The sequence below is a fragment of the Thalassophryne amazonica genome, chromosome 4 (assembly GCF_902500255.1).
Source record: "Thalassophryne amazonica chromosome 4, fThaAma1.1, whole genome shotgun sequence".
Taxonomy (NCBI): Eukaryota; Metazoa; Chordata; class Actinopteri; order Batrachoidiformes; family Batrachoididae; genus Thalassophryne; species Thalassophryne amazonica.
In genome coordinates, this window is record NC_047106.1 from 111,607,376 (window position 1) to 111,621,624 (window position 14,249).

General features: G+C 40.9%; 1 protein-coding gene across 2 annotated transcripts in view; it reads right to left on the bottom strand.

Annotated features, from left to right (window-relative positions):
* Window positions 1–8,348: 8,348 nt before the first annotated feature.
* Window positions 8,349–14,249, bottom strand: part of LOC117508631 (transcription regulator protein BACH1-like) — a 44,422-nt gene continuing 38,521 nt past the window's right edge. For both annotated transcript variants that reach the window (XM_034168432.1, XM_034168431.1), the window contains exon 5: window positions 8,349–9,015. In XM_034168432.1, coding sequence (XP_034024323.1) covers window positions 8,632–9,015 — 384 coding nt within the window. In that variant the 3' untranslated portion in view covers window positions 8,349–8,631. The remainder of the gene's footprint in view (window positions 9,016–14,249) is intronic.

Genomic DNA, 14,249 nt, shown 5'->3' on the forward strand with positions numbered 1-14,249 from the left:
GGAATATATAAAACATAAAAGCACATATCGTTACAAAATTGCTTATATAATAAAAAAAAATAAAATGCTTTTCTAATTTTTAAGTAGCTCTCTGAAAATGACTTCTTGCTCTTTCACTGGTTTGTTTGACCAAGAAGGCATAAGCAGAAACATCAGTCAGACCCATTGATGTCACATTAGTCGTTGTAATTATTTTTATTAATTTATTGACCCAGGTCAGGTCATGCTTGCAAACGTGCTCACAGAACTGTTGTGAGTGCCGCCTTATAGACTACCAGGGAACACGGCCGATTAATCTGCACCACCTAACTCAACTCAACTTTATTATATAGCACTTTAAAACAACCGCAGTTGAAAACAAAGCACCGAGCAGGAGCGTAGGGTTGAAGGAGCTCACAGAGGTAAGGGGAGACGAGACCATAAAATGGACTCTAAAATGCACAGGCAGCCAGTGGAGGGAGGCCAGGATGGGGGTTATGTGCTCCAGTTAGGAGGCGAGCAGGTGCATTTTGCACCAGCTGGAGATGTACGAGGGAGGACTGGACTCCAAAAGCAGGGCTGTGAAATGAAAATTGTGAAATTGGGGAAAATTTGCAAGGGGTCAAGAAACCTAATTAATTTTGTATCTAATGATACATTTTCAGCATCTTCTGCCAGAAAAAAAAAATCTCAAAAGAATGCATATTTAAGAGTGCATATTTAAATGATCCTAGACTCGACATTTCATTTGAACTGCCAGTGATCATGTTGAAATAACAGAATATGACATGGAAGTAGAACCTGGAATGATTTTCCTTTTAATTGTAAACCAAATTATGCATTAACTCAGAACAATTAAACTACATGAAGTTCATGAAGACTGAAAAGACTGTTAAAGCATTTCAAAAACCAGAGCTAAAAAGCTTGTACAAGATTTTGAAAATCATGGTAAAATATCATTAACATACCTTATAGTAAAAAAGTCACATATTGTGTAAATTCCTGTAAATCCAGTCTTTTTTCCTATGAAAAAAACTCTACATTAATAAAAACTCATTTACATTCTTGTGTAAATTCATGTAAATCCATGCAAAGCCACATCTATTTTTCCAATGAAAGAAAGTCTACATTAATGATAAAAAAAAAAAAAAAAAAAAAAAATCACATAATCTAAAATCCTGTTTGAACAGCACAATGTTTATTTTCTAGGGAGAGAAAAATTCTGTTTCCTGATGGCACAGTTCACTTTTTCCGTTTATCTTTCAGGTGTGTTCATGAAGCCAACGACAATTCCGCAGAATTTTGTCCTTATCAGACTTTTTCAAGCCGTCTTTCTCGCCATCTTCCCTCTGTCTGATGTTGCTCCGTAACACAGACATGCTGCAAAATTCTTCTTTTAAAAACTTGAGAGCTCTAAAAGTTTGTGATGTCCACATGCTACATTTAGCTTAAGCGTCTTGCAGAAGCCACGCAGCATCGCTGCAGCAACCAGCCAGTCCCGCTTTATGACAACTGTCCCAACAGCTACACTTTGAGTGGCATTTTTCCTCTGCGAAGTTCCGCAGATCCGAGGACACAGATTTGTATCTGTAACACAGATCAGTGTCCGCAGACTTATAAAACTTACACAATGTCCTTAAAAAAAAGGAAACGCTTTGCGATAGAGGCATTTTAAAAACTCAGTGATGGTCACAATTACAGAGTACAACACTAACATGATGAAATCTGTGGAATTCCTTGGATCCAGAGTTTTCACAGCCCTGCAAAAGTAATCAGCACCACCCAAAAATAGTCAGCACCACCCAAAGGTAGCCATCTATATACAGCTGACATTCTGTCATGATGCAAGTAGTGCGAGTCTCTCCAGTGGGGTACCAAACGCATCCAATTCACTGCTTTAATGTTTCCCATAATCCGCCTGCACTTCCCAGAATGCATCGCAGTGCCAGCAGAGTTCCAGCAACTTGCTGTTGCTTGATTTTGACCCATGTGTCATCAACATATCTGAACCAGTGACTGGGAGAGATGCCTGTGAAAGACGTCAAGGCTGTCTTCTCCACTCGCTCCATGTACAGATTGGCCACAATGGGGGATACCGGAGACCCCATCGCACAACCATGAATCTGAATTGGGTTGTTTTTCTTTTTTCTTTGTTCTTTTTTTGTTTTTATTGTGCCCTCTCTTCTCCTCTGGCTCCAGCTGTGTGAGCCGTAGGTTGTCGGCGTTGCCGGAGTGGTGCAGTTTGGTTATGCTGGGCATTTCCCAGGTAACCTCTGCACCCGGGGGGGGGGGGGGGGGGGGGGGGTTCGGGGTGTTTTTTTTTTCTTGATTCCCTGTTCCACCTCCGGCTTCAGCGCGCCTTTGAGCCGTATGCCATCGGCGTAGCTGAGGTTTGGGGCAGTGGAATATACCCGCAGCTGGTGGCTGGTTTGGAAGTCGGAGGGGTGGCGCCATTTTGTGCCGTCTGCCATTACCGCTGTTCCACTCCTCCCGGTTGACTTCTGGGGTATAGTCGTGGTTGGTGACACTGGACGTACTTCCAGTTTCCACTGCGCCGAGGGGGTGGGGTTGGGGTTGTTTTGTTTGTATGTTTTTTTTTCTTTTGTTTTTCCCCACAGTTTCCGCCCTCAGGGTGTGACTGTGGTGTCCTCTGGGGGGGGAAAGGGCTGTGGGTCCATCTAGCCATAGACGGCCGGGGCTGGGTCTGTTAGTCATGAGGGGGGGCGTCTCCTGGGGTTTGATGGAACGGTCCTCTGGGAGGCGCTGGGAGTCCCCGTGGGTGACTTTGGATCCCAGAGGGACCTCGGCTGTGGTTATTACTCCTGGAGCTGGCGGGATGTCCTCTGGGGGGTGTTGGTCCCTACATGTCGTCCGGGGGGGGGTGTTAGCATTTTTTTTTTTTGCAAGCTTAAGTTTGGTTTGTGTTGTTTCTTTTCTCCTCTTCCCGGGGTTTGATGGAACGGTCCTCTGGGGAGGGGGGGTTGGTTTGGTTGTTTGTGTTTGTCTTTTTTGTTTTATGACTAAACAGACTTTAAACATGGTCGGACAAAGGCTGACCGCACAGGTTCAAGAACTCCTGGCCACACCTGTGCAAATTAAATGACAGAAACAAAGGCAAAGATGCAGTCAGAGGAGAAGACGTCAACCGTTCTGTTAGATGAAGATTCAGTTGGAAGATGAATGCAGATACGGTTTCCAGCCATGGTCCCTGGAGGGGGGTGTTTTTCCTGGGCCAGGTTTGTGTGGTCGCCGGGAGGCTTCCCGTGAGGGTGGGGTGCTGTTGTGTGGCTGGGGTGCCTGGCTGGCTTTTGTTTCTGTCTTCTGTTTTCTGTCTTCTGTTTTCTGTCTTTTGTTTTTCCTTCCACGTGGCATGCATTCAGGACTGAGTGGCTGTGTGGCTGAGTTATTAGGACCTCACCCTGATCACCTGAGGCTGGTCATGTGCAGCTCGTCAGGACTCACAGCTGTGGTGCATCTATATGGATTGGGGCATGGTTGCATTTAAGTCTGGAGTACACAGTGTGTATTTGCCAGAGACTCGACCTTGTGACCAGACGGGTGAGATCGACGTTCGGAGAACCATCTCATCATCATGGACGCAGAGACCGTACCAGGTTTGATGCCATGGTCTGTGAAAGAGGAGGGGGTGAGGTCTCACGCTCGTCAGCACACTTCCTGAGGTACTTTAGGTTTTGTGACTAACATGAGTACAGTCAGTAGATATGGTGTCCCTCACACCTTATTATATTGAGCTGTTATGTTAGTCGTTTAATCAGCTTCCACTGCAGTGGAGAATTGAACTGGGTGTTCCATGCCTGCAGGGTGGGAAGCTGATTGGTGATTAAGCCAGGAAGTGTTTGCTGATTATGTACACCTTTGAGTGGTCTCTCTGTGTGTGGAGTGGTGGACTCACATTATGGTTTGTTCTTTCACAGACTCGGCTGGTCGTGGCCACCTGGGGGGTGTCGGCGGGGTCCTTGGGTCCGAACTGTTCTGGCTCTGGACCGTTTGTGCTGCTGGGAGCGCACCGTTTTTCCACCTCGCCAGACCGTGCACTTATTTGTTATTAATTAAGCACTCACTGTTATGTCATTAAATTCTGTTATCCTTTGAACCGTGCTCTGCTTATTTTATGCTGGGTCCTAATGTCAAACGCTGGTCGGTTCTCCGACTGCGTCCGACACATAACAGCTTTGGGCCTTCTGCAGTGCTGACAAAGCTTTCCGTTCTTCTCCTGTGATGTTGGACGGAGGAGGCTTAGCACTGTTCAGCACTGCTGTGATTCTTAGTCGGAGGTCCCCAGCTTCTGACTCTGACAAACTGTTATGTTTAATGGCTGCCTCTACTGCAGTGACGTAATCTACTGTCGGTATATGTTTAGGGGTCACTGAGAAATTTAGTCCTTTAGCGAGCACATCCTTTTCTGTCTGTGTAAGAACCCTGTTGGATTCTTTACCCAATTTTCCTTGTTGTCACTAATTTGTCTGGGTGTATCTGGGTGTATTTAAAAATACTCCCACTGAAAGTACGCCTTTTCTGCACTAAAAGGTTGTGAAACTTCCTGATTTGCCGCTCCTTACTTTTTAAATGCTCAGCCATTTGAATTTTAACTATGAACTTTATCTTATTATGGGCCTCTTCCCCCACTAAGGTTTCTAACATTTTGTGCAGACTATCCAGATTATTTTGGAGGTCTAATATTTTAAAATGAAGCCTTCTAATTCTAAGACCCAAAATCCTCCTAAGTTAACTGTGCTGGATCTTTTCTGCTGTGTGACCTGGTTCTAGTGCCTTTTGCTTCATGCATTTGGGAATAACATTGTTTTGTTTGCGTCTCAGGTTAAATCTTAAGTGGTTTCTAAAGTTAGCTATCTTTTTAGCAGTCTTTTCCAGCTTACGTACCAGTGCCAAGGTCTCATGCCCACAGTTGGTCGCAATGTTTCTGTGTAGGCTCTCAAAATGTGGCTTGAATTCAGAGTTTGGGGGTCGTCTCACAAACTGTCTGCACCCCTTGGACCCAAAAAGAACAATTTTACTCTCATCAGTCCACAAAATATTCCTCCATTACTCTTTAGGCCAGTTGATGTGTTCTTTGGCAAATTGTAACCTCTTCTGCACGTCTTTTATTTAACAGAGGGACTTTGTGGGGGATTCTTGCAAATAAATTATCTTCACACAGGCGTCTTCTAACTGTCACAGCACTTACAGGTAACTCCAGACTGTCTTTGATCAACCTGGAGCTGATGGGTGAGCCTTTGCCATTCTGGTTATTCTTCTATCCATTTTGATGGTTGTTTTCCGTTTTCTTCCACGCATCTGGTTTTTTTTTTTTTTTTTTGTCCATTTTAAAGCATTGGAGATCATTGTAGATGAACAGCCTATAATTTTTTGCACCTGTGTATAAGTTTTCCCCTCGCCAATCAACTTTTCAATCAAACGACGCTGTTCTTCTGAACAATGTCTTGAACGTCCCATTTTCCTCAGGGTTTCAAAGAGAAAAGCATGTTCAACAGGTGTTGGCTTCATCCTTAAATAGGGGACACCTGATTCACACCTGTTTGTTCCACAAAATTGACAACTCACTGACTGAATGCCACACTACTATTATTGTGAACACCCCCTTTTCTACTTTTTTTTTACTAATAGCCCAATTTCATAGCCTTAAGAGTGTGCATATCATGAATGCTTGGTCTTGTTGGATTTGTGAGAATCTACTGAATCCACTGGTACCTTGTTTCCCATGTAACAATAAGAAATATACTCAAAACCTGGATTAATCTTTTTAGTCACATTGCACGACTATTATTCTGAACACTACTGTACAAACAGTGTTTTCTTAATTTATTTATTAACATTGTCTTTGATGTGTAACTTATAGACATACATTTGTGGGCTGTTTACCCAAAGACTTAATTTTGTCTGGGTCTATCAAACACATCAAGTTGGCTATACACTGTAAAAAAAATTTGACCAATGGTTACTTAAAAATGTGGCAACAAAGTGACATAATATTACTTGAATAGATTTTAAGTTGTACAATTTTGATTAGAAAGTACTGAATACATTATCTAAACTTATAAAAAAAAATGTTAATAAAAGCAACAGTTGAAAAGTGTTGCATTGCACGCCAAATGAGTTATATCGCCAAAATATATTTAGTAAATCCGAGTCAATTTCACAAGGAAAGCATCTGGCGTAGGATTTATGCCAGATGCACTTCCTGACGCAACTCCACATTACATGGAGAGATGTGACACGAGTGGGGTTTGAACCGGAAATTAAGCAACAATGTGCTAGAATATGAGTCAGGTAGGGGTGGTGGCCAAGTGGTTAGTTAACTTGGTTTTAGTGCGGACGATTCGGTCACTCAGTTTTTGAGGGCTGACTCCTCCAGATTTACCGTACAATAGCATGCTGTATTTTGTAGTGAATGAAGGAAATGAAGTCCAAGACATATTCAGTAACTTGGAAATGTTTTATGCACTTGTCAAAAGAAAACTGGCTGTAAAGGTGATGAATATTTGTCCAATTACTTATGGGCTCTGAAAACAGAGGAACTATGCAAAAAAAAAAAAAAAAAAAAAAAAAGGCTGTATTTCCTAAATGACTGATAAATTTATTAAACCCCTTAGATTAAGGCTAAAATTTGTTACATCTAGATTGTTTTATTTCAACCCCAGTGTGGCGGTGTACCCAAGTAACATTACAAAAACCGGATTATTATACGATTATTGATTAAGTGACAAAAAGAGACATTTACTGTAGTGTAATTACACTAATTTTCCACACTCATCTCAATATGACTTTTTCTTCAAATCTGGCTGCCCAAGTCACTGCTGGTCATTAACATCTTGATAGGACTGTGTACTTAGTCATTGTGTTAAAATGAGGAGGAATGGAACTGTACTACCATCTACTGGTCAAACTAAGGAACTGCATGGCAATAGAAGGAAAAACATCCTAAAGTGGAGCACCGCGCTTGTACGACACTAGTTTCCAATTACACAAATTTTTACCTTGGAAAACATTTTCAAGGTCAACATCCTGTTAGAAGCGGCTTTTCATAAGATAAATAACATCATGCACTTCAAGTTTTTTGTGGCAACAGTTTCTGAATTGTTTTTCAGATCATTTGCACAGTTATCTCTGCTATGCACAATTTGTCACTGTTTTTTTGCCATTTGGTTTCCGTCGATAACTGGAAGATAAACAAAGGCATAAAATTTAAATGGCCACAAATCTGTAATCTGGATCAGATCCGGATCAAACTGTGTCAGTCAATTAAGTACACCATACTACATATTGCTCTCAAATATTAAAGAAATTCAGTCTTTTATGACAGTAATGAATATCTGAAAATTTGTTCAATATTAAAGGACAGGGATTTTCTGAGATTTTTCCTATGACCTTGAAAATTGAATCAGTTCTTGCCTATCAGGATATGAATCCTCTGTAAAAATTTCATGATATATGAAATATTGTGGGTTGCAGGCTGTTCATAAACAAAAACAAACGGGTGAAAACAACCTCCGCCAAATTTTGTAAATATAAAATGAAACACCCAATGGTTTAAAAAGATACTTTTTATTTGAATTTTTTCAGTCATTTATTAGAAAATGCTGGACATGCAAACAGATCCAAACTTAACCGAATGTCATCATTATTGACCTATAGGTTAATGTGCAACAGTGCTTTAGATAAGAATACACAAAGACTGCCTTTGTCTTTCTGATGTTCACTCTGTACTACTGCATAAGGCACAAATAGCATCAAATAACACAATTTACTTAATGCTTCTGGACACCCTGCCACTATACTTCAAATGTCAAGACAAGATGTCAGTTATTCAAATTATACATTGGCATTCAAATAATGTTGAAGAAATACATTTGCATTAAACAATTCACATTACAAACAATTCACTAGACCAACAAATCAGGGGAGGTGATAGTCTAGTGGTTAAAGTGTTGGGCTTGAGACCAGAGGATCCTCGGTTCAAATCCCAGCCTGACCGGAAAATCACTAAGGGTCCTTGGGCAAGGTCCTTATTCCCCTAGTTGCTCCCGGTGTGTAGTGGGCGCCTTGCACGGCAGCACCCTCACGTCAGGGTGAATTTGAGGCATTGATGTGTAAAGCACTTTGAGCGTCTGATGCAGATGGAAAAGCGCTATATAAATGCAGTCCATTCACATTAATGTACTTTCAAAAGTTTTGTTAGTGCTGTGCATATTTAATCATTAAAGTAGAATAGCAGTGAAGATATGGTGCAGATTAGTTAATGTAAAATCAAAGAAATGCTCAACTAGCAATTAACTAGCGAGTTATGTCTGCACATCATTTAAGAATCGTAGGAATCAAAATCATAGGAATCGTAGGAATCCGCTTGTGTGTTTCCCTGAGAAAATGACGTGTGAGAAATCACCACAAAATTGTCTGCACCTTGAAGAATAACCGGCATTTCTTTACAGATTCTATTTTTCGATAGTGAAATGTATTTGTCATGTTAAGATACCAGATGCTAAGATCAGGCAGAAATCCAACAGGTGAAACATTCGGGAGATATTTTTCCCCGAAAAGAAGTTACAGTAAATGCTACAAATTCCTCACACTCACAGGTCCTGCAGGAACAGGAATGACAGAACTGGAATTGATCTATGAGTATTCATTAATGTCCAGACAGGCGCTCAGGAGGGCAGTAGGAACAGGACAGCTCTGTGGAGAGCCTACCTGCTGCTGCTCCTCTGTATGCGCTACGGCGTAGTGGATTGAGTCTGCAGGCAGCACAAGGGGGTCGCACTCTGACGAACAACTTACCATTTCAATGGCATTGTCTGAGTGCTCGTTCTTAGCCAAAAGGCCTGCAGAGGGCATGTTCACATATGAGGAAGAGAGCTTGGCAAGAAGTTGCGGGTAGTCCTGCTCTGAGTCACAGTCGATGTTCAGAGTCGCACATAACCCGCACAGGCTCTGTCGAGCTTCCTCAAGGTTGTTCTCCAGCTGAGTCTGCTCGCACAGCAAACGCTCCTTCTCATTCCTCTGCAGAGCAGGAAAGGATGACACAGCAGCTAAGGAACAAACTTACAACCAACACACGATGACGTGTCACAAAAGAGCTCAGCAAATGATTGACAGAATTCTATTCTTTAACCTCTTATGATTAAGCCACAATACCTGCTGCTTCCCTTCCTTTTGTCCATTTTTTATCCCGTGTGTGTGTGTGTGTGTGAATGTGAGGCATCGATGTAAAGCACTTTGACCATGAAAAGGCTATGTAAATGCAGTCCCATGCAACCACTGTTCGAGTAAAATTTACGAAGAAAACAAAAAAGTAGACATCTGTGACCATTAGGGATGAAGCTATCAAATATTTTTGGAATTGAATATTCTATCAATTATTTTAACAATTAATCAGATAAAAAGTACTTTTGTGTTTTTAAACAATATCAATAATGGCAGGGCTCTCCCTAAGCAATGGCACAATGTCGCTGTGCCATCAAGCAGATTTTTAAGATTAGGGTGTTCCCTCTCTCTCTGTTTTCTCAGGTAATTCTTTATTTTTTTCATGTTGTTAAAGAGTTTTGGAGCTTTCCCAAACCATAAGCCCAGGCGGTCGGTGAAATCTTCAGTCTGCGGACAGGACATTCTTTTTTGTTTCTCTTATTGCACATTTTATTTTACTTGCACATTTCATTTGCACTTTTTATTGCTGCGATTTATCCAGTGTTTAGTGTGTGTATATATATATATAATGTGAACTCCCCAAAGTTACATATTCTGAACCACCATGACATGGGCTACAACCTGGTACTATTTTCAAACTAAAAAAAAATAATATTAAGACAACAATATTAACAATAATCTGGTACATACAGTTGAACCATATGTACTTCAGTGACAGTTGTACTCCAGCACAAATCTCTCAGCTTTAATAGCTGGTCGCTGGCCCTATGCATATATGCAGGAGCTCAGTAGCCTGCCTACTGCTATAAACAGAGCCCGGACCCCTGGGCTATCTGCTGCTGGCTAGCACACATAGCGTGGGTGTGCATGCCAGCTTGGTTGTATAACCAAGCAGATTCAAATATCCCCCTTGATATGAATGCATCCTTTCTCTGCACATGCTGCATGTGGGTGCTACAAACCTGTTTGACTCTCCTTGAAAGATTTGAACAACTCTACAAACTTTAGTGTTTTCAGACCTGTTTATAGCAAAAACAAATGTGAGTATTCTGTCATTTACTGACTAATCATATACGATTATACGATTTATATTCTTACAATCATATGATTGTAAGAATATAAATACACAATTCAATACAAAGTAACTTTCTTCCATGTGCTTTGTTATCCCCATACTCCCCTCTACCAATATTACACCCATGACATTTGACACCATGTGTGAATGAGTAGATATGCCATCCTACTTAAAAATAGTCCTTAAATCTGGTTTAATCATTATGGCAATATGCACCCTCAAATTGAGATTTTTCTGTACCTAATGGCCAATACTGCGTTATGTTTATCAACTTCAAAATAAATACAGGGTAAACTTGAGATTTTTCTGTACCTAATGGCCAATACTGCGTTATGTTTATCAACTTCAAAATAAATACAGGGTAAACTCTTCATAATGCTGTCCCCAGGAACAAGGATTTAGACCTGCAGATAAGGTGCCAGCTCAGAGATGTAGATGGGTTCTCCCCATGCCAGGCATTGGTGGCTGAGAGGGGGGGCAATCCACATGAATTTTGATAGTTCTCCCCATGCCAGGCATTGGTGGCTGAGAAGGGGTGGGGGTGGCTGGGGGTCAAACCACATGAATTTTGATAAAACTTGTACACAATCACTATAATACTTATCAGAATACAGCCTACTCCTTCTTGGAATGAAGGTTTTCACTCTTAGCAGAGAGCTTTCAACCACAGGCTGTAAATTAAACTTTAAAAGTTTACTGGATAAACTATCAAGCTTTGTCTTTTCTTGCAATTTGTACATGTATTTCTAAACATCTGCACATTTTCTAAAAATAAAGGTGTAGAGTGTACATGATGTGTATCACTTGCCTAGCGTTGATCATAATGTATCAGGCAAACGCATGTTTTCTGTATCACAATGGCACTCTGCAGATCATTTGAAAAAGTGATGTAGTTCTAACTGCTGATGGTGCAGCATCCTTTCAATCAGCCAGTAAGCAGGCATAGAGCCTGTGTTCTCCAATGGCACGTTGTATATAGGCTGGTCATTATGATGTAAATATCATAAATTAAATTTTGTTATTCATCAACTCTTCACAACCTGCTGTCCTATTATAATAGTGCACTAGCTTTGGGGTTGATCTAATAGTTTTGGTATGTTGATGTTTCATGGCTCAAACTGTTTTTAGTGGTCAAACCTCTTTTTTTACAATTGAAAATACTGTTTGTTCTCTAAATATACCAATGAATGCATAACTTTAAGAAATATGCAAGGCAACATTTACACCATTTAAAGATGGAATGCCTCAAAGTGTGCAAAAAGAAACCACTACTTTTGCTGATAATGTGGCTGGCCTGAATGTGGCAGAACCTGCGATCTTCCACAATTAGTTAGTCAGATACTTCAGAGTTGGTAACCCCAATCAGCTGTATATCCACTTTCCTGACAGAAGGACAAGGAACATTGTCTACCAAGAGGCTTTTCAGAACTATTGGTCAGTAAAAGCTACATTTAAATATATATTCAACATCTCAAATCCAAAATTAACATTTGCTTAAAAGCCATTTTATTTTTGTAGCATTCTTATAAACTAGATTTGCAATGTATCAACAATTATAAAGGTCATAACATCAATTCTGATTAATGATTATGAGCATACTTGATCTGCAATATAAAGTCTGAAGAACTTCATTGTTGTTTCTTGCATGCAGCAAAATTCAGTTTTCTCTCTTGGTTTGGGGATTCCACCTATTGTGGGTTTTTAGTTCAAACCTTTGCCTATTCGGACTACATATATACTTATAAGATATCTACAGTTATGACAAAATATAAACTTTGGAATATTTTGTAGATTAAATCTTAAACAGGTTAACCTGGGCAACACCGGGTACCCCAGCTAGTATATATATATATATATATATATATATACACATGTCGTACAGAGAGAGTGCGGCTCAAACCGATGTCAAATTCCTTATTTTCTGTGGATACTTGGCGAATAAAGGTTATTATGATTCTGAGGCTGCATGTGAAGGTAAACACAGCCCATGAAATCAACTGCAAATTTGTGTCATCACACCAGAACCTAAAAATTGTACACAAAGCCTCACAAGATTCCTTTTAAGTTTTACAACAGCCAATGTCATTTTGAGAGGGGAAAACTTGTTCTGTCATGATATGTGGAGGTGAATGACACCATCCCGTTTTGTACATTAAAAAAAAAAAAATGATGTTATATGTTATGGTGGTAGTCAATTCGTGTATGATGCAATAAGCAACCCTGAATTGTGATAGTAAAAGCTACCAGAAAATGATTAAAAAAAGGCTTAATGAGTAATAGTTTATGGCACATTAATTTTTTTCAAGATTGAAGAAATAGATCTACTAACGTGTTTCCTTTGCGTCATTTAATAGCAATAATTAATTAATTTTAAACTGTATGTACCTTGCTGTTGTACCTTGTCTCAACGGTGTAGGAACTCTACTTCCTTTTTGTGACATCACTGGCAGAAGGAGTCAAATTACCGTTATATTGTCCATAAGCACACACACTCAAGCAGGAGGCTGCCATTTAAACCTGCAGCTGCTCACACAGGCACACAGGCAAACAGCCGGGTAGCGACACCTGGCGGCTAACATACTTGACCCGCTCTTTAAACAAGACCGGCACGTATTTAAGGCAGGCGCTTAATTATATGATATATAATAATTATTATATTATACAAAGCAATTTCCTTTGGAATTAATACAGTCTTCTGATTCTGATATAAGAAAAATAAATTAAATAAAATTTCAGTCAGATATAAAGACTTGTTTTTAGAGAAATCTGAAATATCTGAAATACAAGGTCTATTAGAAAAGTATCCGACCTTAGTTTTTTCAAAAACCATATGGATTTGAATCACGTGTGATTGCGTCAGACAAGCTTGAACCCTTGTGCGCATGCGTGAGTTTTTCCACGCCTGTCGGTTGCGTCATTCGCCTGTGAGCAGGCTTTGAGTGAGGAGTGGTCCAGCCTCCTCGTCGGATTTTCATTGTCAGGAAATGGCGGAATGATTTGGGCTTTTTTTCCATCAGAATTTTTTCAGAAACTGTTAGAGACTGGCAGCTGGAAACCATTAGAAAAATGTATCTGGCTTTCGATGAAAATGTTACAGGCTTGGTAGAGAATAAGGAGTGTTACTGTCACTTTAAGGATGGCCCCCAGCGGCTGTGGGGCGTGCCGCGCTCCGAAGCCGCCATCGACAGGCTGAATGACCATTTCATTTCTAAACGGATGGCTGTCTGGATCCGTGACCATCGTGTACCATTTCTCTGGTTATCACAAGAGCTGGACATCAACCATTTTCCGGCAGATTTCACTTTTAACAAGGGATTTTGTCATGGAAAGCCGAGCAGAGGCTTCGCGCGTCACGATGGATTCGCTACTGGAGCGAGACAAAACCACCTCCGTTTTGGTCTCACAGGACGGCTTTGAGATGGCGTTCAGACAGCTGTCGGTGGTTTTTCCATCGAGTGATTATCCGAGAAATTGTGGATGTGCCTGGACATGCCAGAACATGTCCCGTGAGGCTTCATCACGGCGTTGCTCTGCGCCATGCGGCACCGCTGCGACGCGCGGAATTCCTCCGCACGTCTGTCTCAATGTGCCGAAAAAGTGCTGATGTCCACGTCTTTTCACAATTCCTGTGCTAGTCAGACGACGTCCCGGATAAAACACAGCATCCAGTTTGGAAATGAACGGCACATTCCACTGTTACAGGAGTTTTTGTCATGGGAAGAGGAGCGGAGGCTTTGCACGTCGCGGCGGTGCCGCATGGCGCACAGCAACGCCATGATGAAGCCTCACGGGACATGTTCTGGCATGTCCAGGCCTTTTCTAATAGACCTCGTATCTTAAGTGAATGAGTGCTGGACACATCTTGTTTTGAGTCACATCTGAGATGAAACCAGCTTTCTGACTTGCCATGAGATTTTTAAGATGCTTTGTTGCTGAAGTGAATTTGTTTTTATTTTTTTACTTGTTAAAAAGTGAATATCTAAACTGACAACTCATGAAAAGTTAGGATGAAAAT